Source organism: Mustela erminea, chromosome 19 (genome assembly GCF_009829155.1).
Source record: "Mustela erminea isolate mMusErm1 chromosome 19, mMusErm1.Pri, whole genome shotgun sequence".
NCBI classification, from domain to species: Eukaryota; Metazoa; Chordata; class Mammalia; order Carnivora; family Mustelidae; genus Mustela; species Mustela erminea.
Window position 1 is genome coordinate 54413722 of NC_045632.1, and position 26165 is coordinate 54439886.

The following is a 26165-nucleotide window of genomic DNA, read 5'->3' on the forward strand; positions in this document are numbered from 1 at the left end:
CAGGATGCCTGATTTAGCTTGTCACATTTAATCCTCACCACCCCCTGGGGAGGCAGGTTGGGTTATTATGCCCATTTTGCAGAGGGGGAAACAGAAACACCAAGGGCCTAATGGTCCAGGGCACCATGGCGGTTAGCCAATGGAAGAGGGTTATGGGGGTAAAAAAACAAGTACATTCCGAGCACTGGCGGGGAGCACAGGATAAAAATTAAGGCAATTTTGATGAAAAGACAATTTTTTTCAGGTTATTCCTCCTTCCCCCTTCTTTCTTTTTATATGAAAAGGAAAAGAAAGTTCCCTCCACCCTTTGAGGTCACTTCCTGACCCATTTGTGAATCTGTGTGGTGTGGTTACAGCTTTACTTCTCCCTGCCTGAGGGCCTGGTAATGTTTGATGGGCAGTGGGGCTATGAGCCCGTGGGTGCCGGCACCAGACAGACCAGTGTTCAAATCCTGCCTCCAGACCCCACTGACTTAATACCCTCGGGTCCTCCCTGTGAAGGGTCCTCTTTTTTTTTTTTCTTTGAGAGGGTGGCTTCTCCCGGTACCTACTGTGCTTTGGAAGAAAAATGTCGCTTTGTATTGGAGTCCTCCCAGAAGGCAGTGGGGTGGGGAGGGGCTAATGTCCCAATTATTTTGAACAAACGAGCTGAAGTTTAGGAAAGGGAGATGAGGAACCCCAGCGACTCCTGTTCACTGCCGCAGACGCCTTTAGCTGTGCACGTGAAGATCAACAACGAGGCAAAGAAGAAAAGCAAAGAAAAAAATATGAAGAAGCAAACCGCCCTCTACTGGGCCCATCATCTCACTCAGATATTTGAGCTGCCAAGACGCTGTAGGCTTACGCCTGCAGGTTAGAAGCGTGGACTACATGTTCTTCTTTCCTTGCTTGACCCCAGGGACCAGGGAAAGCTCCAGCCAGAATTAGCATCTGTTTGGACAGAGGTTAGGAGCCAAGGCTGCCAGGAGTGATCTCTAAAACTTCTGATTGCACACAGTGTCCTCTCGTCAGCAAGAGATTCAAGACGCTTCCCTATACAAGCAGATTTTGGAATAGTAAAATGTATACATATATGGTTGCACAAAGGTATCCTGCACATGGTCTAAGTAAAAGGTACCAAAATAAAAGTGTTAAAAAGGTTGATGGAAGTAATATATTAAGTTGGGAGTATTTACAAAAAAAAAAAAAAAAAAAGGCAAAGAAATTTAACCTACAGTTAGGTATTATTTCTTGGAAATTGACCCCATCATTCCAAGTGGCTAACGTTTTAAGAAGCCTTTCAAAGATCTCTTTAGAAAACAGGGCAGTAAGGGGTCCTTGGTGCCTAGTCACCGGTACACTCCCGAGATGGGGCAGGGAAAGAAAGAATTCTATGGATTTTTGAGGTTGGTGAATGTGTCCTGTGGCTTCTCTTAGAACATTTGCAGTCGAGGCAACATTCAGAGCTTCAAAAAACGCTCCGAGGGCTCTGTAGGCGACCCACAGGCTGGCTTGAATCACCACGGAGACACCCGCGTCAAAGGTGCACGCGAAAAGTTGGAATCACATGATTTCGGAAACGCAAGAATGGAAAAGAGCCGCCAACTAAGCAGCCCAAGTAGGCGTCTAGCGATCTCCTTCGTGTGCTTAGCTCACAGGGGAGCTATTAAAAAACAAATCTTACTGGGAACGGGGAGATGGGTTCCCAGTTCCCCTTCCTCACAACAAACTTTGGGGGGCAGCGCTGCTCCGATCCCCCTGACAGATAGGGAAACTGAGGCTGGGCTTACTGAAGTGGTTTGGCCCCGGTAGCAGGAGGTGGTCGGACACCAGCGCAGCCTCGGTGACGACTTCAAACTCCGGCCCGCGAACGGCGGTGTCCAGGAGACCATCAGTTTATTGCACGCGCAGCACCTGGACGCGGGAGGCGCCGCATAAATGCTACGCCGGCGCCTGCGGGTCCTCGCCCTCCCTCGCCAGCGGCCTGGGGCAGCTCGTCCCCCCCGTCCGGCCCACGCCCGCGGCCTCAGTTTCCTCCCCTGGCAGCGTACGAGGGGCCCGGGGTGCGCGGCGCGGCGGGCGGGGCAGGGCGGCCTCGGGGCGCCGGGGGCGGGCCGGGGCGCGCGGGGCGGCCCCCAGGAGTCACGTGGCGCGCGGCCGCGGCCGAAGCAGAAGTCGCGGCGGCCGCGTTGGAGGGCGCGCGCCGCAGGGAGTGCCCGGAGTCGGGACCCGCGGCGGGGGCACGGCCAGGTGAGCGGCCCGGCTGGGCGGGAGCGCGCGCGGGCGCCCGGGGTGCGGGGGGGACCCGCGCTCCGAGTGGAGGAGCGCCGCGGGGCGCGGGCAGGAGCGGGGGCGCCGTCGGGGGCCCCCTGCCTGCTGTGCCCGGGGCCGGGCGGCGCAGGCGGGGGTCGGGGCCTGGCCACTTCCTCACCGGGAGCGGCGCCATCTCGGCGCTCCGTGCGGGCGGACGCCCCGGCTTTGAATGGGAACCCGGAGGAGGCGGCGCCGCTCGCGGTCGGGTGGGTCGCGCTGGCGTCGGCGTTCAAGGCTCCGGTGGCCGCGGGGCCCCGCGTGGGGTCTGGCTGTGTTTCCCGGCCACGTCGGTGCCCGGGGCTTGCTGACTGCGGGCAGCCCGGCGCGCCCCCGGCACTGCCGGGGACCACGCAGGTGGGTGGGTGCGGGCGGGTGGGTGGCGGGGCGATACCCCGGCCGGCGCAGCCCTCGCCCAGAAGAGACTGGCAGAGTGTAGGGGATTCGCGATTCCCGCTCCCACCCCACAGTTGTATGCATAATTATATGTGTTTGTGCGTTTTCCTGGTTATGGTTTGGAATCCCAACGAGGTCATCCCTCCCCATCGCGGAAGCATTTGAGGGAAAACGGCTCTTTTTAACAAGGGTTGGCGCCTGGAGTCTGGTGGAGAATGGGGAGGGGCTCTTCGAGCGCGCTGGTCTTAAAACGGACTGAAAAAGTCTGCTGGGTTGAGGGGGGTGACGTGGCACAAGGACACAGGTGGCCTTGTTAATCAACTTAATTTGAATGTCAGTTCCAGCTGTGTGACCCTGGGCACGTTGAAGAAACCTCTCGGTGCCTCAGTTCCTTACCCAGGATACTGGGGCTACTCAAAGCTGCATTCCACGGCTTTTGAGAATTGGGGCTCATCTATGAAAAGGGTGCCCTGACCAGTTCTTGACCCTCCCTGGCTAAGGGCCTTGCTTGGCCTTGGCCATCATCCTTAGCTACAGTCTTCAGAGAGAGCCGGATTGGGGGGCCCATGCCGGGCCCAGGCACTTCGCCTGCTGCAAAGGTGTGTGTGCCTTGTGTATACCGGTTCAGGCTTCATGGATACAGAAACTGCCTAATGCTGCTGCCGCCTCCCAGGCCAGTCCGGCCATTCCCTGCCTCTCTTCTCCTCTCCAACATGCTTCCCCTGCACCTTGAGCGTGTCACTCTGGTTTAGAAGAGGCAACGTGGGGACCCCATGAATAGCCCTTTTGCTGGGTGGAGTTGGTGAGAAATTGCAAGCAAGAAAACTTTAGAACCTTTCTTAATTTAGAAAACAGTAAAAACCCAAGAAGGAAAAGCTCATCTGTATGTTACCACTTAAATTAATAAAAAGTCAAGACCTCGTCTCTCCCCTCCCCTCCTCTGAAAGTAACCACTTTCGCGAGATTTATACCCGCGCAGCCTTTGAAAAAACCTAATTCTGGGATGCATCCAGGTTTGCCACTCTTCTTTCATCTCTTTTGTGAATCTTTCTGGATTCCATTGCTTGGAAATTTTCCTGCTATCTGATAGCTGCTGAGCCCTCTTTAGTGTGCATGTCCCATGAGTTCTGTAAGGGACCTCCCTGCCCGTGGTGGTCTTTTCTGTTACAAATAATGCTTCTGCGAACATTTTTGTGTTTCTGCACCTAGGTGACTGCTGATCAAAGCATTCGCATGTTTCACGGTTTTAACAGATGATCACAGGTTGCCCCCTTAAAAAACAACAACAACAACAACAACAACAACAACAACAGCAAACAACACTCATTCTCCTTCCTCCCTACAATGGTTGACACAGGCTGTTCCTGTAGCAAAAACCTCCTGCTGCAGGGTCGGGGGAGACGCAGCCGTCCCCACCTTCCTTTGAGCTGCTGGGGGGTCAGCTACCTCCCCGCAATGTGACTGTGCAGAGTTTAACAGAGGATTGTTCTGTGGGATTTCTTATGCACCCCTGTATGGGGCTAACGTACACCCAGGAGGAGAAAATGTCCCTGCTTCCTGGTTCTGGGTCCTGGTAGCCCAAAAGTATTTCAAGAAGAACATGACAAGTAGAAATGGCAAAACCTCTTATTAAATCTCGGACACCAGGGTGCCTGGGTGGCTCAGTGGGTTAAGCCGCTGCCTTCGGCTCAGGTCATGATCTCAGGGTCCTGGGATCGAGTCCCGCATTGGGCTCTCTGCTCAGCGGGGAGCCTGCTTCCTCCTCTCTCTCTGCCTACTTGTGATCTCTCTCTATCAAATAAATAAATAAAATCTTTAAAAAAAAAAATTTCAGACACCATAAGTCATTTTGCAAAGTTAGCCAAGGAGGATGAGAAACAGGACCCAAAAAGGGATTTCAAAGCCCTTTCTTTCCTCCCTTCCTCCCTCCCTGTCTTTCTCGTTCGTTCGTTCTTTCTTTCTTTCTTTCTTTCATTTCTTCCTTCCTTCCTCTTTCTTTCAGTAAAAGCAAAATGGAAATTGCCTATGATGGCTAGTGCCCTCCCTTGGGGAGAAGGCCTTGGACACTTCCTTGCCTTCGTTGCTGAAGCATCAGACTCTGGAAGCCTGATTCAGGAGCTGGCTGGATTTTTTGGTCGACTGCGAGGATCTTGTGGCCATGAGGACCTCTTTCTTGGCGAGAGGCAACAGGTTCTTGGCGAGAGGCAACAGGAGAGACTTGATGTTGATAGTTGGGCCAATCCACTGGGCTTCTGAGTGGAAGTAACCAGAATCTTGGGGAAGGTTATGTCCAAGGCCTTCCCAGAGCCAGAGTCAGAAAGAACTGAGGGTCCCTGTGCCTCCGGGCAGGCAAGTTTAACCTGGGTGGAGGTGTCGTGAGAGGGTACGTGTCCCCTGTTTATGCCCTGCTGTACGTTGGCCTGGAGACCGAGGAGGGAACTCCAGGGGCACATGGCTGGGGAGTGGTCAGCCCAGTGGGGAGCTGCAGAGCTGGGAACAGGTGCAGATCCTCCTCCTGCCGCTTTCCAGCTGCGTGACCTTGGACAAGGCCTTCCTACTCTCTTGAGAGTGGTGGGAGGGCCAAACTAGTTCCTTTCGGGCCAGATTCTGCTGCAGAATTCTGAGTTCCAGAAGGCAGATGCTGAATGAGCGGGGACGTGGGATTCAGAGCAGGTTCTCATCCCGGTGCTGCCAGGTTCCTGTGTGACCTTGATACGTAATTTCCCCTCTCAGGGTTTGGGTTTTCACCTCTGCTCATTCTCGTTGAGTTTAATGAGATAAACCAGGTATAGCAGGTGCTGGCCCCCTGGGGAAAGCCGGTAAACAGCTGGTTCACCAGGAGGAGACTGGTCCCTAGTACCTTGTTCACGGGCTTGACTGGACGACGGGGCGATGAGGCAGGAGGCTCATCTCCGAGTCTGTGGCCCAGCCTAGGAGGCCTGCAGCGTGCTGGGCCTTTGGTTAAGCCTGTTCCTCTGATGAGAACACTGTTCCCTCCTGCTTCACCTTTTAAAAGGATTGGATTCAGATATTCTCTCCTCCCAGAAGCTTCCTCTGACCTAAGTAGGGGTTGAGCTGACAGGTGTGATTCCAAGTGGGGACAGAGCAGGTGGAAATCATGGAAATCCTGGTTTTATCTCCAGCTGCCAGACACCTGCGGAAGGTGCCTTTGGCGACAGGCCTGAGCGGGAGCGAGGAGGGGACAAAGGGCAGGGCCTGGGCCGCTCCCTACTCTTTCTCATTTGAATGCCAGTCCCCAGCTCCGTTCCCGGCACAGGGGGACACTCATCCTGTTGAACAACGGCTGGATGACTGTTACCTGAGGTCCTGCCAGAGGCTGGGACTGAACTTCTGTTGTAGCTTTCAGTCTTTTCAGTGCCCCCCTTGAGACTGGTATTATCCCCATTTTACAGATGAGGGAACTGAGGCCCTCATTATGAGCAGCTTGGCAGGAGGCTTTCCAAAGGCAGATCCAGAGGGAAGGCTTGCATGACCTTGGCTGAACACCTGCGTCTCTACAGAGTAACGCTGTGGGCTCCTAATCCTGTGGGATTTGGGGGGAGGGAGTGGGGAGGAGATAAGATGCAGGGAACAATTGATGACAGTAGTAGCCATAGCTAAATCTGGGGATCCCTGACTTTGCATCACTGTTTGAAGGGCCCCAAGATATACTAACTATCCAGTTTAATCCTTCCAAGAACCTTGGAGGTCTGTCTTCCCCCTTTCCAAGGAAATAAGGTTCCGGGGCAGGGGAGGGTCTAGAACGTCTTCCCTTGGACTCCCCTCTGCAGAGTGGGGGGTTCCAGAGCCAGCGCTCAGGCCACCATGGCAGCACACTGGTCAGAGGGGTTGACGGGATTTCATCTTGTTCAAAACGTGCCCTCCACCTGGCTCCTGATCTGCACTGGACGGTGGGGGCTGGGGCAGAAACAGGAGACCAGCTGGGCAATGAGAGCAATCCAGGTGTGAGATCCAGGGAGGAGCCCGGGAGCCGGGAAGATGGGTTGCATTTGCTGATGGTTTGGATGTGGGTGTGAGTATGGCCAGACAGGGTTGGCTGCAGGATTTGGGGTCTGGCGTCTCTCTGTGTGCCTGAGTGTTGCTCCAGAATGTTTATTGTACGCTGAGCAGAATGCGGGGTGCCCCTCGCCATCCCAACAGCCCGTTATAGAAGGGATGCAGCTGAGACTTATGGAGGTCACGCAGCCGACCCAGGGCCACACACCAGGCCTCAAACTTGGGGCTGCCAGGCCCTGACTTTTTCTCTCCTTTTGGCTCTGTTTCCATGCAGAGGTCTTCACAGACACATTCTGATGTGGCTTAGTATTATTTTTTTTTCTGTTCCCAACTTCACTTAGGAAGTAAGGGGATGCTGAGGAGAGAGTCTAGACAGAACAGAAAAGGATGCTGGGGCGGGGCGGTGGGGGGGGGCGCTGGGGCCCGACTGGGCTGCTTTGTCTATTCAAATCTTCGACAGTGCGGAAGCGTGTAGGACGGTAGGGGTCACTGCCAGGCTGGGGTGATTTGGTTATTCAAAGTCAGGATAACAGTTCGGTCTCTGAGGCCAGGGAGGTCCTCCCCCACCTCCACTTCTATTTAAACCTCCGTGTCCTAGACGGGCAGTCTGAACGGTCCACGATTCCCCGCCGCCAGAACCTCCTTCTAAAACTCATGCTGATGGGCATGAGACAGGGTTTCGGCTGTTAACTTGTCCTCCCGACCCAGTTAACAAAACCCAACTTTCTCCTTCATTCTGCCCTTGCAGCACGCTCTTGCCTCACTCCTCCCACCCCCTCCTCCGCCGACCATGACTGCCCCGGCCAACGTGGACACCCTCCCCGAGCACGAGAAGAGTCAGATCAAGAGGGCGCTGGAGCTGGGCACGGTGATGACGGTGTTCAGCTTCCGCAAGTCCACCCCGGAGCGGAGGACCGTCCAAGTCATCATGGAGACCCGCCAGGTGGCCTGGAGCAAGACCGCCGACAAGATCGAGGGTTTCTGTGAGTCGCCCTGGAGCCCCGGCCCGCGCACCTGTCCCCTCCCCGTCTGCGCGTGCTGGCTCCACACCGTCTCTCCTCCTTCTGGAAATGCACGGGTGGCCGTTCTGTCTGGGTCTCCTCTGCTGGGGTTTAGAGCAGGTGGGGGAAGTTCAGCCAGAAACGCCCTGGTGAAGCGACAGAGGCTTGCGTGGGCCAGCTTGGAAGTGACGTTGCGGTGGCTCACCTGGGCTGGCAGGGATGTGCGCCCTGCCAGACGGCACTGCGGACCCTTTAGTTTCTGCTGCTGGTCAAGCGCTCTGCCCTCCTCCCGGCCCTGGGACAGAGCTGCAGAGACTGCAGCCTTGCGAGCCACATGCCTCTTTGGTTTTACCAAGAACCACAGAACCAGGGGCCTTCGCTCTGGGTGGGCAGAGAGTGTCACTGAGGGTTCTGTAGCTTTTAAATGAAGTTCTGGTCCTGGGGGCGGGGTCTTCTGTCCCCACCGGCCTTAGATTGGGCAATTCGCTCATTTCCTAAAGTTTCTAAGCCTTTTTTTTTAAACAAACGAAGTAAGGAGGCTTAAGCAATTTTCAGTTGCAGACTTGCTTTAATTTGCCTTTTCTTTTAAATGGACTCCTTCTTTAAAACGTCAGTGCAATTGAAAAATTAAAATACACACTGGGGAGAAGAAATCAAACAATTCATTAATACAGATCTCTCCTCCCCAGCCCCACCCTGTGCCCCAGGGCGAGCTCATTACCAAGCTCTTCTGTCTTCCAGAGTATTCTTTGCTTGGGTCCTGTGCAGGTTGCCTTTTTTTTTTTTTTTGCAGGATGGGTCCCTACTACTTAAACTTCTGTGCCTTGGTTTCTTTTTCTAATGATTATTTGGAGGTGTTCTGATCCACACATGAGTCTATCTGATTCTTTTGTGGCCACATGGCGTCTGACTGCTCCGAAGGGTCTGAGCCCCCGGAGATGGACATGGGGTTTATTTCTGGTCTTTTGCTATTAGCTGCTGCCGCCATGCTTGCATTCTCCCCCCCCCCCCTTTTTTCGATAATAGTGCTGTTGAGATGGAATTCCACACAATTCAGCCACTGAAAATGATCAATTCAGTGGGTTGTAGTATATTCACAGGTCTGTGCAATCAACCAAGTCCATCAATTTTAGGACCTTTTCATCACCTCAGAAAGAAACCCTGCCCCTGGCGGCTCTCATCCGCCTCCCCTGCCCTAAGCAACCCCGAGTCCACATTCTGTCTCCGTAGAATGCCCTGTTCTGGACGTTCCCTACAAATGGAATTCTGTAATACGAGGCCTATAGTGTCTGGCATCACTCCCTTGGCATGACGTTCCCAGGGTCCATCCGCGCCGGGGTGTGTGTCGGGACATCATTCCTCTGTGCGGTTGAGCCGTACCCCATTGTGTGGATTTCCCACCCACCGATGGACTTTGGGTTGCTGCTACTTTGTGGCAACTGTGAATCCTGTGGCTGAGAGCCTTCGTGTGTAAATCTTCCTGTGGGTGTATGTTTTCATTTCTCTTGGGCATATGCCTGGGAGTGTAACTGCTGGGTCATATGGTAACTATGTTTAATTATTTTAGGAACTGCCAGACTGTTTCCAAGGGGGTTACAGCATTTGGCATTCCCACCAGCCATGTGTGGGGGTAATTCTCGCATGCTTTTCTTCCTCTGACCTGGGCGCCCCTGAAGGACAGCTTCCTAGAAGTGTTATTTCTGAGTCAAAGGGCAGTTTGGCAGCACCGCCCACCCCCCCCCCCCCCCCCCCCCCGCCCCCAGCGCCCGTGAGGTCTCTGTTCCCAAGTTTGAAGCCCTGCTGCAGTGGATTCTGAACTTGGTCATTCAGAGATGGACTCTGCTAGCCTGGCATTTTTCTCCATTAGACTTCTTGTCATGAGTCCGATGAAATAGCTTTCCCAAAGGCTTCTCCTGGCTTTGGAGCCAAGCAGGTCTCAGTGGCACAGAGCCCAAAACCCCGCTTTGAAAATGCCCTTGTGAGTGAGCATCCTACTTTCCTCCCGAGTTTGCTTGCATTTGACTGCACTTGACCTCCCAAGTGGCCCGGAACCCTGTGGGAGCTGGGGTGGGGGTGGGGCCTGCAGGGAAAAGGCAGGAGTACCATGCTGAGAGGGGGCAGTGGGTCCCAAGCTTGACTGACAATCAGAAATGCCCCGGGGGGCTTTTAAAAGCACAAGCTACCAGAACCTTCTCCTGAAGCTCGTTGTAAGGGGCGTGACGTGGGATTTTGGCTCCTGAAATCCATGTCCTGTAGCTCTCCACTTTCAGTTAAATAAATGCAGTTCTGTCTTCTCCCTGGAGAGTTTGAGGATGGCTGTCATTCACCAGGTGGTTGGGGATTCAGTGTTTTAATCCCCGGTGGTCCTGGTAATTAGCTGGGCTTGGTGGTATGCTGCTGCTGAGACTTCCACGCATCCTGCTCTCCTTCATTCCGCAGCTGAGCGTGGGCTCTGCCGGGCACTGTCCTAGGTACTGAAGATGTGGACGCAATTAGCTTCCGATCCTCGCGGAGCCGGCTTTGTTGCACGATGTGCAAGCAGCACGGGGTTTGACGGGGAGCACTGTGTGAGGAGCATGGCTGTGTGGCCGTGGGCGATCTCCATCTGCTTTCTGAGATTTAATTCTCTCATCTCTAGAAAGGGAATGCTGCTGGTGTCCACCCAGCAGGGTTACGGCTGGGAATGAATAGATGAGTTAATGATCTGTCAGATGGCTTCAGGATGGTGCGTGGCACGGGCTCGGCACTCATGCAGCGGGAACCTCTGCGGTATGTTCGCCATTCTTGTTGCTAACGACTGGAGTCCAGCTTGTCTGCGGGTGGCAAAGTCTTGCTCACATGTTTGGACTTTTTCTGGAGGGCAGCGGGGGTCCACCGAAGGGTTTGCAGATGACACGATCCTATTGGCATTTTGAAACGTGCTCCGGCAGTCCTGTGTGAGATGGCTGTGTTCTTGGTAAAGAAACTGAGAAAGCCAGTTCTGGGGGAAAGAGCTTAGTAACTGTGCTCCCTGCCCACTCAGAGCAAGCCTCTAGGTCCTTGATGAGGCCGAGGCCTCTCAGGGCCCAGTTTCTAGCCCGCTGTTGTAAGGGTGACCTCCCGAGGGGGACCCAGGCCACAGTGTCCCGTCAGGGCTGCTAGTTAGCAGGACCATGCAGGTTACTGGGATGCCTGCTGGCTAGCATGAGGGAGCATGGGCAGGTGGCTTTGGAGACCTTGGCAGATGGTGTGTGACTTGTGGACAGGTATCCCAAAACTCCCCCCCGCCCTGCCGCCCATGCAGGCCAGGGTCTTAGTAGACATACATGGGTCCTGCTATCTAAAGCAGGGAGTGGCTCTCTCCAGGGTGATCTTCCCCTCCCCGACCCGCAACGCCCCGCCACAACTGGGAGCCTGTAGCAGTGCCTGGAGATAATTTTAATTGTCATCATTGGGGATGGGGCGTCTGTTTCTGGCATCACATAGATCCAGGCCACGGATGTTTCCAAACCTCCTACAATGCACAGGACAGCCCGTACTGTGCATAATCCAGTACCGACTGTCCGTGGGGCCAAGGTGGAGAAACGCTGATTTCAGGTGACGTGTTGCTTTGCTTGGAACCATGAAGTGTCAGTGGGCATAACGGTCTCTCGGCCCCTGCCGTGGAGAGGCACTTACATGTGTTCAGCCCCTATTGGCTGTCCTGTCCGGAGCTGGACCGTGGGGCGAGAGGAAGAAGTGTGGGGCCCCAGCCCCGGTGGGGAACGGACACCGCAGCCAGCCATGGGGGGGATCATGTGGCGAGGACCAGTGAGGGTCTGGCCTGTAGCGTGTGAGCAAGGGCGGCTCTTAACCCACCTGGGTGTGAGGGACATGGTGGGCAATAGGGGGAGGCCTCCTCACAGGGGAGCTTCTCGTTGGGGGAGTTCAGGGAGGGGCTGCCAGGTGCCTGCAGGCTGGCTGTCCTGACATGGGGTCCTGGGCGCCCCTGACCATGGCTGAGGAGGTTTGTGGGTCAGAGATTAGGGCAGGGCCCCCCTGGGTGAGTTTACTCTTCGTGGCCTAGACTGAGGTCATTTGGTGGGATGCAACTGGTGTGTCCCTTGGTCTGGAAGGTTCCAGAATCTTCACTCCCACATCTGGCACCCTGGTGGCAATGGCTGACTGTCTCCTGCCTCTAGCTAGTCCCAAAGTAGTTGGACTTAAGATGGTGCTTGGCATCCTCCCGGAGGGTGTGTTCCGAGAGTCCTAGGCGGAAGCTGCAGGGCTTCTTAGGGCTTAGCCGCAAGTCCCAGAGCGTCCTTTGTACCAGCTCAGGTCATCAAGGCCAAGTTGGGTTTAAGAAATGGGGAATCTCCTCTTGGAGGAGGGAGGAGAGGCTTGCGTGTCCAGGGTGGGAAGGAGCTGGTAGTTCCTGGCCACCGTGAGGGCACCTGGACTCTGGATCCAGACTTGTAGCTCAAGAGTATGTGCTCTGGGGTGCCCTGTGCCTCAGTTTACCTCTCTGCCAAAGTGAGATGGTAGCTCCTACCGAGTATGAATTAGATGAATTTTAGGATAGGCAAGAGTTCAGTGGATTTTATGTACTTTTTTTTTTTAAATATGTGGGAGGTGCTGTGTAATTGGAATGTAACACACACACACACAAAAAGACATTGGTAGGGCGTTTCAAGGCCTGGCTTGTAATGAAGACTGTGGATCTTGAACCACTGACCTTGGCTGTCTGTCTTCCTCTTGCTTTCCAAAGGGAGTGGTAAGATGGTGACTGGGATTCCCTCCAGCCCTGGCCTCCTGGGCTCTCTCCATCAGAGAGCACTCCTGAATATAGGGAGGAGCTCGTGGGACAGCTGGGAACTGCTGTGTGTGTGGTTTTTCTTTCCTTCCGGGGGCACCTGCTGAGTCTCCTATAGAAAAGAGCCCACTTGGGTTAAAACTTCAGGGTCCTCCTGCATCTTCTGCATTTGGGAGGCCTGGAATGTGTCTCGGGAACTGACGAGACTCTCCCTGTTTGTGGAGTCGGTATAGGGCTGGTGCGGCCATGAGCTCCTTTGAGGGAGTGGACCGCGGCCGTCTCGACTGAATGGGCTTGTTTCCTGAGGCTTTCACTTGTGCTTGTGCATGTTTTCTCCATCTGCTTATTTTTGGCAAGTTGTGGCTGCCCGTGAATTGAGAGGTTCTCGGAAATAGGAGCTGTCCCGGTGCCCTGGTGTGGGGTTCTTGGCTTGCCCTCCCGAGGATGATGCTGGCGTGGCTGATGACGGGAGCCGCCTCTGACCAGTGCTGTCTGTGTACCGGTCCCGTGTGCAAGCGCGTCACGTACACTGGCCCGTCAGCTCCTCACAGCGACCCCAGGACGCAGGCATCCTCCCCGAGCTATTTACGAGGACACGGAGTCCTGCGGATCTAGGAGCTGTGCCCAAGGCCACACAGCCTCAAAAGGGCAGAACTACACTTTGTGCTCATCCTGTCTGCCTTCAGAGTCCCGAATCTTCTTCCTGCTGTGTTTCTTTGTCCTCCTGGGGGCTCTCGGCTGGTGCAGTTCTGTGCGTGATAGAGAAGGGCTCTGCTGGGGGCCCAGGAACAGCGGCTCTGCTCAGACTTTATTGTTGACAACGGTGGCAGTGGGGAGCATCCCTTCCTTCTGTGTGCAGAGGACACGCTCTGCCGGGTGCTGGACATGTTGGGAGGAAGGGGGCTCTCCACGCGCCCTGGGGAGCAGGGGGACAGGCGCGCCAGGAAACCGCACGGCGTGGACGAGTGCTGACAGCCAGGGCCGGTGAAAGGGTGGAGGTTGCTGATTTTCGGCTAGTTCTGAAATCCTGCCTGGGCTTCATAGTCATTAAAAAAAAAAAAATTTTTTTTGAAAGTTGTTATTTTTTCAAAATGTTTTCAAAACATTGGAGAAGTGGCTGTTTTTCCGCGGGTGTGCTCCATCGAAGAAGAAACCCTCATTCTTTCAGACAAACATCCCATCAGAGAGAAGACTCCGCCAACGTCTTCCCTGTCTGTAAACTGATTTATTGGTTGATTTAGATGTGCAGTACCAGTACACAATAGCACAGGCTCTAGATCCCAGTGCCTGGGGTCTGATCCCAACCCTGCCCCTTAGCTGGGGTGTGATCTGGGGCCACTTGTCATCGCTTTGTGTCCCCATTTCCATGCCTTTAAAAAGACTAATGGGAGAGCCAACTGCACGAGACCTTGGGGAGCATTAAATGAGTACATGGGAAATGCTTTCACCATTGCTGACACAGTGGAGACAGATGCTCACGTCTTAGCTGCTCTTGTCATCCTTGTCATGGTCACTGTCACTGTCCTAACCAAACGTAAAGGCAAATGGTACTATAAAAAGGATGAGATGAAAATGAGAACTCCCATCCACATAGTGATTTTCCTTCCTGACCCTCTCTGGGGTCTATATTCTCCATGATAGAGATTGCTGGTGTAAAAAATAGAATTGACCTTTTTATTCTCTTTTTCTTTCTTTCTTTCTTCCTTCCTTCCTTCCTTCCTTCCTTCCTATCTTTCTTTCTTTCTTAAAGCATGCACGGGGTGGGGAGGGGAGGAGCAGAGGAAGAGGGACAAACAGACTCCATGTTGAGTGCGGAGCCTGATATAGGGCTCGATCTCACAACACTGACATCATGATCTGAGCTGAAATCAAGAGTTGGACGCTTAACCACGATCGATCCAAGAGTTGACAGAACCACCCAGGAACCCCAGATTTTTTATTTTTGGTATTGACTCAGACCTGCTTGTATGCTGGGTAGGTAAGGACTTGGTTTCTGTGGTTGTCCAAGGGCTTTCGGTCGGATAATGATCACTTGATGTTCTTAGAGTTTGTCCCTTTGTTGATTTAGGAAATACTCAGAGAGGACTGAGTGAGTGTTGGGAGTCACACTTGCTTTTGGGGGTGAAGTGGTGAACAGGGTCATGGAGATCTGTAAAGCAGCCTCTAGTGCCTGTAGTTTTATGGGGAAGAAAAAGCCAAACTAGTCATTTGATCATTTTGGATCGTGATGGCTGCTAGGAAGAAAGAAACCGGGCGCTGTGACGGAGTGACCAGTGAAGAACACTGTGTTAGTAGGGCTGGTCTCCGAGAAACCTCTCAGTGGAGGTGACATTTGAGCTGAGACTTAGTGGGTGAGAAGGAGAGAGCCACGGGAAGCTCTGTGGGGACAGCATTCCAGGCAGAGGGCACGGCAGCCAGGCTTCTACGTGAGTCAGGGACAAAGTTCAGTGACCAAAGATTTCTTCGTACAGTATGAGTTAATCACCCAAGTCATGAAACAGTGGGTGGGAATAAGGGGTGGGGCTTGCTGCCTGGTACCATCACTGTCCCCTAAGACCCCTGAGACCACCTCAGGAGCCTCAGTGTCCGGCCAACACGCAGGGGAGGAGGGAGAGTGGAAGATGCCTTCAAGGGTTTTATGGACCAGGCCTGCAAACTGGACGGTGCCCAACTTCCACTGACAAGGACTTGGCATGTGACCAGCTGCAAGGAATACTGGGAAATGTGGCCAACCTCGGTGCCATTAAGAATGGCAGTGGGTTTGGTGGGCATCTTCCAGACTCTTCCATGGCCCCTACTTGTGGAGGGAGCAGAGGTGGCTGTAGGAACCTCACGGATGGCTGGAAGACAGAATGGGCTTGGTTGGCAGGGGTTAGTTCTTGTAAGAATCTAAGAAAATGAACAGCCTTGCCCTGTAAGTGGCCCTAACGGGAAGGGGAGGTGGCAGAACTGAAGACTTACCCTCCTGTCTGTGACAAGAACGGTGGCTTCTCTCCACGGACTGGGCTCCCTTCCTTGTCCTAGCAGCCTGGGTCCTGGCTGGGTCCTCCCCAGCAATGCCTTTCTCTAGCCTGACTCTCCTGCACTCGGCCCCCTCCAGGAAGCCTGAGGTGTCCCCGCTCCCCAGGGGTGGGCTCCTGAGGGAGGCCTGTGATTGGCTGGGCCTTTTTGAGCCAGGGCACAGGGATTGGCTGGTTTGAGACCGGTGTCCTCTCTTGGGGGTGGGCAGGGAAGGTGACCTTTCCTGTTGGAGAGCTTGGTCTGGCTGCTTCAGGGTGTATGGGCAAGGGTGGGTCCCTGCCATGGGTTGAATTGTGACCTCCCCCCAGATTCATATATCGAAGCCCTGACCCCTTGTACCTCAGCATATGACCTCATTTAGAAATAAGATATTTGCTGATGTGTTCGTTAAGGTCATGCTGGCGTTGGCTGGGCCCCTAGTCCAGTATGACCGTGTCCTTAAAAGGGGGAGAGACACACAGGGACAGAAGGCCCCGTGACGAGGGACACGGGTAGGAGGGGGCATCTACAAGCTGAGGCATACCACTGGCTGTTGGCAGTGCCGGAAGGTCGGGCAGAGGCACGGGACGGATGGTCCCCCTCAGCCCTCAGCAGGATCCACCCCTGCCAGCCACCTGACCTTGGGCTTCCAGCCTCGAGGGCTGTGAGACAATAAACTTCTGTTGTTGAAGCTACACAGTGCACGGTGAGTGAGTTGTCGTCCGTCCGCTCCGGTGCTCGCACATGTCTTCCGGATGTCTAGGGAGGGAACTGTTAAAAGCGACCCCTCCGCGAATGCTTTCAGAAGATTGCCCCCCTCCCCAGGGGACCTTAGAGATGAGCTTGCATGTTCGCAGGTCAGGGTAGCAAAGGGACCTGGCTTGTGTTGTCTTGGAAGAGACAGACGTGCCGTGCCGCTTGGAGTGGGAGCCAGAAATCCTGGTGTCGGCGTTTCCTGCCCTCTGGGAGGGCATGACTTGGAGCCAGACCCTCAGTGGTCTGTCTTCTCCCCAGACTGCGAGCTCTGGGTGGCAGGCACCTGTCTGTCCTGCTGACCAGCGAGTAGTCCCCAGCGCCCCGCCCGTGCGTGGCCCACAGCGGATGCCGCCCGGGTGTGTGTCCAGTGGACGGGAAAGGAGCTAGATGCCCCTCTCAGCCCCTGCCTACCTTTTTCTCCCCAGAGACAAGAGGATCTGGGGTTAAGCTGGGGCATCCCTATGGCAACTTCCCTTTTATAGCCACACACACAGGGGTTCTGGTCTCGGCCCTGTGCTCACTGGCCCCATGACCCTCAGCGGTCCATGCCTCTCTGTGCCTCAGTTTTCTCATGCGAGAGATGGCATGATGGCAGAGCTCCCCAGCGGGATCCTTGGGAAGATGAAATTTGTGAATGCACGTAACATGACTGCTGGGAACCTGATGGCTTGTGATTGCCCGCGTGGGTGTGTTCTGGAAACGTTGGCAGGGCTGTGTGTGCGTGTGTGTGCACGTGTGTGGCCCGTATGCAGCCGTCACCACCTCCTCTGTCTTGTGCGCACAGGGGGTCTTTTAGGGTTCAGGACCCCTGGATTCCAGCCTTGGGTGGGCCAGCAGCTCCCCGCCTGGCCTTTCTCCTTGGAGGCTGGGGAGCCCGCCCGCCCTTGGGGAGCAGGAGTGTCAACAGGCCAGTGGTGATGTTTTGGAAATAGAATCGGAGACGTTGCCAGTTTAGAGCAGGGGGGCCTCTGTCGCTCTCCTAGCACAGCTGGAGGAAGCTTTCACCTGCCCCGAGCTGCGCTGGTGGCCCGAGGGTGGGCGTGGGCTGCGGGGCGAGACGTGTCTAGTGTGTGGGGGATTCTGTTCTGAGGACAGGCAGGGGGACGTGGAGGCGGGCCCCGTTAGTGTCCGCACAGCATGACCCAGACAGAGCGAGGAGACCCTGCGGGGCCCGTGGTCGGGGGGCGGGGGTGCGATGCCCCTCTCCGGACTGGGGTCTGCGGGATGTCATTGGCAGGGGTCCCCTCCCCGTCATGCCCGCCCGCTCCCGGCCTGCTGCCGGCCTCTGCCGGTGGGCCTGGGCCTGGCTGGAGGAGGAACCCGAGTTCCTGGAGAGCTGAGAAGGGCCCAAGCTGGGGTACTGAGTGGGAACCTTGCACCAGTTTCCTGCTGGAGACGATTCTGAGCTGAGCTCCTCTGACCACCTTGTGCTCGGCCTGACGAAAATAACTCCGATTTTGTTCTCGGAGAACGAACATGTCTTCACGAGGAGAAACCTCTTTAACTACAGCTGGGGGAGGGTCACAGCCCCTTCCCCCTGACCTAGAGGCATGTGTGTGAACATTTGGTCTACAGCCTTCTGGGTTTTTTTTTTTTTTTGCAAGACCTAGGTACATTTTTATAAAAGACAATCCTTTTACAATATTCTGGTGTCATGCGTTTTCTGTTTTGTGCTGTATTGTGTCCACCTCTTACTGTAAGCTGTTGTCTTAAGGCCTGCCAGCCTGGGTTCGAATCTCGGCACTGCCACTTAAAATGTCGGCGACCTGGAGACGTTGGTTAGCTTCTCGTGGTACCGGTCTGAAAAGTGGGGTCATAGTTGTGCCTCCCTTAAGGGAGTCTCACAGAGATGAAGCGAGCCAGTGGTGTTGCACACTTCGAGATAATGCCTCACGAGTATCCCAGAGCCCCCAGAAAGAGTCCACTGCTGTTGCTGCCGCTAAGGTGACGCTGATGACGGAGACAGCGATTTCTGTGCACTCTGGGGTAAGCAGAGCAAGGCCCCCCTGCCCCGCCCCAGGACGTCCCCCTCCTAATCTCCAGGATCTGTGACTCTGTTACCCTGTCGGGCAAACGGCTCTCTACAGATGTGATGAAGTTAAGAACCTTGAGCTGCAAAGGTGATTCTGGGTTAGCTAGGTGAGCCCAGGGTAATCACGAAGCTTCCCTAAGTGAAAGACAGAGGGAGGAGGCTCAGATCGGAACAGAGGAGGTGAGGATAGAGCGGAGGTCAGAGAGGTCCGCTTAGTCGCTTTGAAGGTGGAAGGGGTCCATGAACCAGCCACGGGCCGCCCCCAGAAGCCGGAAGAGGCACGAGAACGGATTCCCGCACAGATCCCTCCTGACACCTTGATTCCGGCCCCGGGAGACCCATCCCTGGCTTCCGGCCTGCGCAAGTGTAGGATGGTGAATGTGTGTCGTCCCGGGTCACTGGGTCTGTGGTGACTTGTTACAGCAGCCGTAGGGCAGGAATGCACCCTTCTCTCCAACTTAGACAAATCATACTGGCTTTGGGCCTTTGTTTTGAAGGATAAGATATTATGCGTGGAACTAAACATACTGCTTCCTCCCTGGGGAAACCAGGTTGTAGCTTTGGTAATTATTCCCACGCATATTTTTTATATTTCAATTAAAAAAAAACCCTTTCTTCTTTAATTAGTCTATGATCTGTTCCTTGTGAGGTGCCACACTGACACCAGCGGCTTTATTTTAAGTGCCCTTAGATTTCACTCAGGGAGTGTCCCCCGATAGGACACCTGTCCTTTCGGTGATGTTTATTTTGGTTTCCTGCAGAGGAAATCTTTCCAAGTACACGCCTTCTGTTGTGTCTTAAATGGCAACAGCCTTTCCACCTTATCTTTTTATTTGTATTTGTTTAGTCAGTTTTCTATTTTTGGATATCACGAAGCTTACTCTTTGGCTATGTCAGACCCTGATTCTGGGAATGTGCTTAGTGCACTCCAGAGGCTGAATGTCAAGAAGAGTTGGTGGAAGGGAAGGCTGCGTCCTGGGCTCGGGGCACAGTGTTCCGTGGTCCCCAGGGAGGCCGCACTCACGCCCGCCACCCTTGCTAGCGTCTGGGTGTCTGTGAGCTTTCACAGGGACATTCATAGGCAGGGACGGGTTTCGGGTTTCGCAAGCTTCGTCCTTCCTTCTCCCTGTAGGGCATTTGTTCTGTCTGGGGCTGTGGAAGCAGCAGCCCGAAGCCCCGGTGGCTGAAGGTCGTGCATCTCACCATGGCCTCCACGCGACCACTTGGGATGGTGGAAGGGAAACCTGGGAGCCCATCCTGTGTGCCGAGGCTGCCGACAGGCCCTCGTTGAACCCACACGGCAACCCGTGAAGTCGGTAGTTTCCTCATCTTTTCTTTTCTTTTTTTTTTTTTTTTTAAAGATTTTATTTATTTATAGGACAGACAGTGAGAGAGGGAACAAAGCAGGGGGAGTGGGAGAGGGAGAAGCAGACTCCCCACTGAGCTGGGAGCCTGATGCGGGGCTCGATCCCAGGACCCTGGGGTCATGACCCAAGCAGAAGGCAGAGGCTTAACGACTGAGCCACCCAGGCGACCCTTTTCCTCAATTTCTTGATGGGAAATTGAATGTGGAGGGAAATCGAGTCATTTCTGAGACTGACAGCCAGGGTGTGGTTTAGTTACTCTGATTGCTCTGCTCAGATGTGTGTCAGGCCATCTTCTGGGGCGAGGTAGATGTCCTGCTGCTTTCTTGAGAAGAAGGCTTAGAAGGACCTTCCATTTTGGAATTGGGTCCAAACACACGTAACTGTAGAGAGTTGCCAGCCAGAGCTGGGTCTGCCAGGAAGAGGCTGAGATCTGATTCCCTGAGGCAGGTGGCGTCTGGTCCGTCTCTGCTTCTAGCATCAGGGGCTCCCTGTGGGTGCTCAGTAAATGTGGGCCACTGAGCTACTCTCTCTCTCTCTCTCTCTTTTTTTTTTTTTTAAAGGAAGAGTCTATTTTGCATTGATACAGATTTGCCTTCTCTGGACATTTCCTAGAAATGGAATCGTAACAGGTCGCTTTTTCATCTGTCACGGATAACGCAGCTGTGAACCTCTGTGGATGGATTCTTGTGGAAACAGGTTTTCATTCTTGGAGTATAGACCAAAAGTGGACTTGGTGAGTCACTGGTAGCTCTGTGTTGGCTTATTTGAGGATCAGCTGTGCCATCCTCCACGGTGGCCGCCCTGTTTTACATCCCCACAGCAGCACAGGAGCGTTTTTTGAGTCTTTGCCAACACTTGGTATTGTCTGTGCTTTTGATGAAACCATCCTTGGGGGGTGAAGTCCCCAAGCTCTTTGTGTTTCCGAGTTGCATTTCCCTGAAAGCTCCTTGTTCTCTGTTAAACGGAGCACCTCATAGGCCCTTTGGTTGATGCACTATTTTCCCATCACGCACTCTCTGTGGTGGTGACTTTCCTGGGGCCAGCGATGCCACTGGCGTGCTCACCTCGGGGGCGAGCTTAATGAGGAGAACATGGGTATGGACACTGATCAGCAAGAAGGTGATTCCTGGCCCGAGTCTAGAACTCTACATTTTAATCCTCACTTCTGTGTTTGGAGGGGACGAAAGGACCATTTTATGAAGATGGTAGCCCACCTGAGTTTCCTTAGCAAATGTCCAACGTCTCCCAGATGCTGCAGGTGAGGTGTGGCATAGATTGTTCTTTATTTCAAGGTTTCATGCCTCGGCTTGGTGTGTCCACTTCTTTGCTTTCCGACTGCCTCCGTGAGCCCCTCCACCTGCTGCTTGGCCACCAGCTGTCCCCTAAGGGCAGACAGAATGGGGAGGCATGAATCTCCTAGTAATGACTGTGTATCTTGAGCACAAGCCTCGAGCCCCGTCTGCGCCATGCCTGTGCCCTGCCTGCACGGCGTATCATGTGGCCGTGTGTACGGATATTCATGTGTAGTTTGCGGTCATCACAGGAAGCCTGTGAGCCAGGCCCTTGAACTGGTGAGTTCCGTGAGCTTGGGTGACTGACTGGCACAAGGTGATCCAGCTCTTTGGAACAACGACAACGACATCAGGCCAGTTTTCCCCACCGCCAGGTGCTGTGAAAACTTCAGGTTGAGTAGTTGAAAAGACAAGCCATAGAACTGGGAGAAAAAGTTGGCAAAACACAGCTGATCAAGGACTTGTTTCCAAAATATATAAAGAACTCCCCCCCCATTCCCCATCCCCCCAGCTCTCTATTCTGTAGCCAAACTGGGCTACTTCTAGACCAGTGGTGTCCGGAAGAACCACCAATGCCAGCCATCTGCGTAGGTTTAAATTCTTAGCCACCACGTTGAAACAGGTACAAAGGAAAAGTTAAAATTAATTTTATTTTATGTGACTTCGTATATCCAAAGTACTATTATTTCAACACAAATGCAATATAATTATTCAGACCTTACGTTCTTGTTTTTGGTCTAATTCTTCAAAATCCAGGGTGTCGGGGCACCTGGGTGGCTCAGTGGGTTAAAGCCTCTGCCTTCAGCTCAGGTCATGATCTCAGGGTCCTGGGATCGAGCCCCACATCAGGCTCTCTGCTCAGCAGGGAGCCTGCTTCCTCCTCTCTCTGCCTGCCTCTCTGTCTACTTGTGACCTCTGTCTGTCAAATAAATAAATAAAATCTTAAAAAAAAAATCGAGGGTGTGTTTGATATCTACAGAGGATCTCCGTTTGGACCATTTCGGTTTTGCGTGCTCGATAGCCGTATCTGGTTGTAGCTGCTCTGCCGGACAGCGTAGTTCTAGAACGTACCTCCTCCTTCCTTCTTGCACTACCCACTTCCTTTACTATCCCCACGCTCTTCCTTCTTTCCCAAGTGACCCAAGTGTGCTCCGTGTGACCGCTTCTGCGACGGTCACGATGGCAAGTCTGCATCTTGATTCACGAGGTCCGGTCGCTTCGTTTTCCCTCAGAGGTGGGATCGTGTGTGTCAGCTGGCTTTGCCCTCTGCCTGGGCATCTGTCCTAGACTGAGCCGTGACCCCTGATGGCTGGGCCAGAGGATCCAGTTCCAGCTCCGCTTCTGCAGATTACTGGGTGGCCCAGGTAGACCCTTCGGGGGTGGCCTGCATCCTGGGTAGCCTTGGTCAACTTCCTGACTGGGGAGTGTGTGCGTGTCCTTGTCGTGTGTGCATACATATGCATGTGTCTTTCTCCTCTGGCGGCTGATTTCCCAGTGTTCTGTGTCACCTGTCCTGACCATGGAGACTGTGCGTCTGATGGCCCTGTTCCCAGAGGGCCCTAGGTGTGGGGAGCAGGAACAGAAACCGCCTCTGCCTCTCATTCCCTGTTTGTCTTTCCTCAGCCCTCCTCATTTCCCCTTTGTCTTCGTTCACAGACCTCGTCTGTGGATCAGGTCAGTGACCTGGGGTGCTGCTTTCTCTCAGCATCCACACTTGGTCCTCGTTATTTGGGACCCCAGTCCCAAGTTTGCCCACTCGCCACAACTCATCTGCACCTCTGCACCAGATCTCACGGCACTTCTGTAACCGTTCACAGACGTGAGCACAGCGGGGACGGGGAACGTGGTGCGTCGCCGGCATGCATGTTCCTAGCCAGCTTCTTGTTTCAGCTCTCCTACCGGGGACAGGTGTCCTTTTCTCAGATGGTGGTTGCCACGTTTTTCTGTTTTGTGCCTTTTGGGTGGTTTTGTTGTTTAAAGAGGCCCCCAAGTGCAGTCTCGTGTTCCCGAGCACCCGAAGGCCGGGGTGTGGCTAGTGGAGAGAGTGACAGGTGTATGACAAGCTTTGTTCAGGCATGAGTTCTGGGGCTGTCGGTTGTGAGTTCTGTGTTAACCAACAATGTACATCGAAAGAGAAGAAGAAACACACGGGCTCCTGGCTGGCTCAGTTGGTGGAGCGTGTGACTCTTGATTGAAGGGTTGTGGGTTTGAGCCCTGGTGTTGGGTGTAGAGATTACTGAAAAATAAAATCTAAAAAAAAGAAAAGAAAAGAAAAGAAGAAACACACAAAAGCGAGGTTACATATTGATCAGTTGATGGAAATGTCACGATCGGAGGCTCACAGGAACCTAACCCTGTATTTCCTTTGGGAGCACTGGTTCAGTACTTGGCAGTTCAGGGTTCATGGTGACTTTACAGAATGTAAGGACCGTAAAGGATAGAACATTGGCTGTATGTGTCAGTCCGGGGGGAAGACTCTGGCTCTCCTTGCGTCAGGGGCCCATCGCTTAGTCTACCGATGTGAATTCTGGAAGAACGAGATGGGTTTTAGCCAGAAGATGGATGGGAGCGCATGCCTCTGGCTTCTTCTCTAGACTGGAGAGACAGAGTCTCCTGGCACCAAAGCCACCTACCAGAGGTCTCGTGGTACAACCTACAGCTGCAGGTCCTGCTTCTAGAACTTTCAGGCTATTCTTCCCACAGTCCCTGGAAGTACCAGAGCTCATGTTTTAGAGCGAAGAAATTCTGTTTGTTTTAGCATCAGCCTCTAATACTGCAAAATAATCAAAGCTTCTGGGGAATTGGTGTGCTAGCAGTGTGCCGTCCGGAGAAGACGTCAGGCTGTAGCTCTCAGACCCGTCACAGATAGGGGCCACTAACTGGTCATCTCTTTGCGCTCATTTGCCATGGCTTCATAGCACCCCCCCCATTATTCATTCATGTAGTCAACTGTTTATTGATAAACCAGGGGCAGTTGTTGAGTTGAGGAAAAGAGCCATGATCTTTAATTCTATGGGTGTTGTTAGGGAATGGGCAAACATTGGTTCACCATGGACAGGAATGCCCGTACTGTGAAGAGGGGTATGAGTTCTCCCACTCTCTAGGATGGCTCTGGGAGGAGGTTTTGTACCTGATGGGAGCCCGACTGATCCAACAGTGGCCTTGCCAATCCCAGTGGCATGCTTTGTGGCCCAGAACCCCATCTGACCTCTAGCCCGGAGGGCTGAGGGGTCTGCACTTTCTGGTTGATGTGCTGGGAGAGGTCCCGTGACATCACGTATAAGAGCAGCATTGGACACAGGCAAGCCTGGGTTGACTCCTAGCTGCGCCGTACTGTAGTGGACCTCCCACTCGAGTGTCTGTAGACGGGCGCGGTGATGGTACCTGGCCTGTGGCTGCGGCCCAGGGGCTGGCGAACCAGGCCTCATTCAGCTCAGGCTTAGGCGAGCCCTCTTGCGGGCGGTATCCTCCCGAGGGACGGCGTTGCTTAGCAGGTCCCGGACATGCGAGGGGGAAGGTCTTTGCTGATGTCCGTCTCCCGAGAAGGAGGTGCAGCTGCCCACCCCAGGCCTGGAAGCCAGTTTGGCGGTGGTTCAGTGACATGTTGCTGTATGACAAACTGTCCCAACACGGGGCTTCAGACAACAATTCCGCGGGTCAGGAGCTGGGGCTGGGTGCACCTGGCTGACGGTTCTCTCCTGCTGGGCACTGGCTGGAGTCCTTCAGCATCTGGCTTCCACTGATGGGGGCGGGCTCTCCTCCCTCGTCTGCCCCTCGTGGCTCTTTCCTGCAGTCTCTCTCTCCCTCTCTCCACGTGGTCAGCTTGGGCGGTCACTCTGGCGCGGTGTCACGGCTGCATTCTTTCGGTCAAAGCCCATCATAAGGCCAGCCCCATCTTGAGGGGAGTGGGTGCTGCCTCCTGATGGAAACAGTGGTGAAGAATTGGTGGCTGGCTTTGGTCCACTGGCCGTAGAGACCATGGTAGCCAGGGGCGTCTCTTGGCCTTGAGCTTGGATGTGTCCAGAGGTCTCGAAGGCAGCTCTGGGAAAGGGGCCCCCTCCACAAGGTCACAGGGAGGGAGGGTTGGGATGGGGAGCCCAGGCCAGGGTCAGCGTGCTTGTGCCAGACTTCGGGGTTGACGCACACACGTCTTAAGACAGAATAGGAGGAATGGGGCCATGTCCAGGGTGGAATGTCTCTCTGATGTTTGTTTTCCATCCCACTGTTTGTTCTCCTCCGTGGCTAATAAGGACTTTTGAGGGGACCAGCTTGTGTTAACTGAGATAAGGGGTGGGCATACAGTCTTTGGTGAGAGCACTCGGGAGTGAGAGTCTTGCTTCAGGGTCTACAACGTGGGGTGTGGGAGGGATGTCCCCAAAAGGCACCCAGTGGGAGGTGAAGCACAGGAGATTGGGGAGCAGAGATTGAGACTTGTCCCCTGGCCCCACTGCTCCGTGCTCTGTGACTGTGGGCAGTTGAGGGAGCCCCTCTGAACCTCAGTCTCTGTGTCTGTACAAAGGGGTGTCATGGAGGGATCACAGAGGCCCTTACCCCATAGGGTTGGGGTAAGCTGACACAGGTCAGATTTGTATCACAGGGTTTGGGTCAGAGTCCGTGCTCGGTGCATGTCACCTGCTGAGGGTGACGCTCACGGGGAGTCACCCTTATCCCCATGCAGGTCATGCTCGCGTAGCCTTACCTTTATCGAGGTCATTGTCACGTGGGCTTACGTTTATGATCAGGTTGTTTCGGTGATTCCTTGAGCCTGCCCTGTCTCCTTCCAGGACTAAAGCTTCCGGTTGCTGAGGCTGACTGGGAAGTGTTTCTTTTTTTCCCTGGTAAGGAAGGAATATGAGATCATTGTCCGCAGTCTGGGAATGCAGAAGGCCTAAAAGCTACCCCCTGGGGACAACATGGCCTGCGATCACCATTCATGCTGATGGGGTTTGGGTGAAGGGGAGCCGTTCCCGTCCTTTCCGGACAGGGAAGCGAGGGGTCCTTCGCTGGAGGGTCCCTGCTCTCCCTGGGGGGCCCAGGCTGGAGTGGTCTCCCGGCGTCCTGATGCTCACCAGGGGCTCTTGGCCAGCGCAGGACCATGAGGTGCTCGTGCTTGGTTGAGCCTTCTGAATGCCGGGGACAGAAGATACGGCCCTGGGGTCATCTGTCCCCCAGGAGGGCGCTTTGGGGAGCTCTGAGACTGCCCTCTCCTCATATGTGTCTTCAGAAGCGCCATGGCTGGGTGCT

General features: G+C 54.3%; 1 protein-coding gene across 4 annotated transcripts in view; it reads left to right on the plus strand.

The window, feature by feature from the left end:
- The first annotated feature begins 2131 nt into the window (after positions 1-2131).
- The window catches only part of PLCG2 (phospholipase C gamma 2), a 142020-nt gene continuing 117986 nt past the window's right edge, over positions 2132-26165 (plus strand). For 3 of the 4 annotated variants that reach the window (XM_032326245.1, XM_032326248.1, XM_032326249.1), the window contains exons 1-2: positions 2132-2229; positions 7451-7685. In XM_032326245.1, the coding sequence (XP_032182136.1) occupies positions 7493-7685 (193 nt within the window). In that variant the 5' untranslated portion in view covers positions 2132-2229; positions 7451-7492. Of the gene's footprint in view, positions 2230-7450; positions 7686-19555; positions 19575-26165 lie in introns of those variants that run through there. The other variant, XM_032326247.1, reaches the window with a different exon arrangement.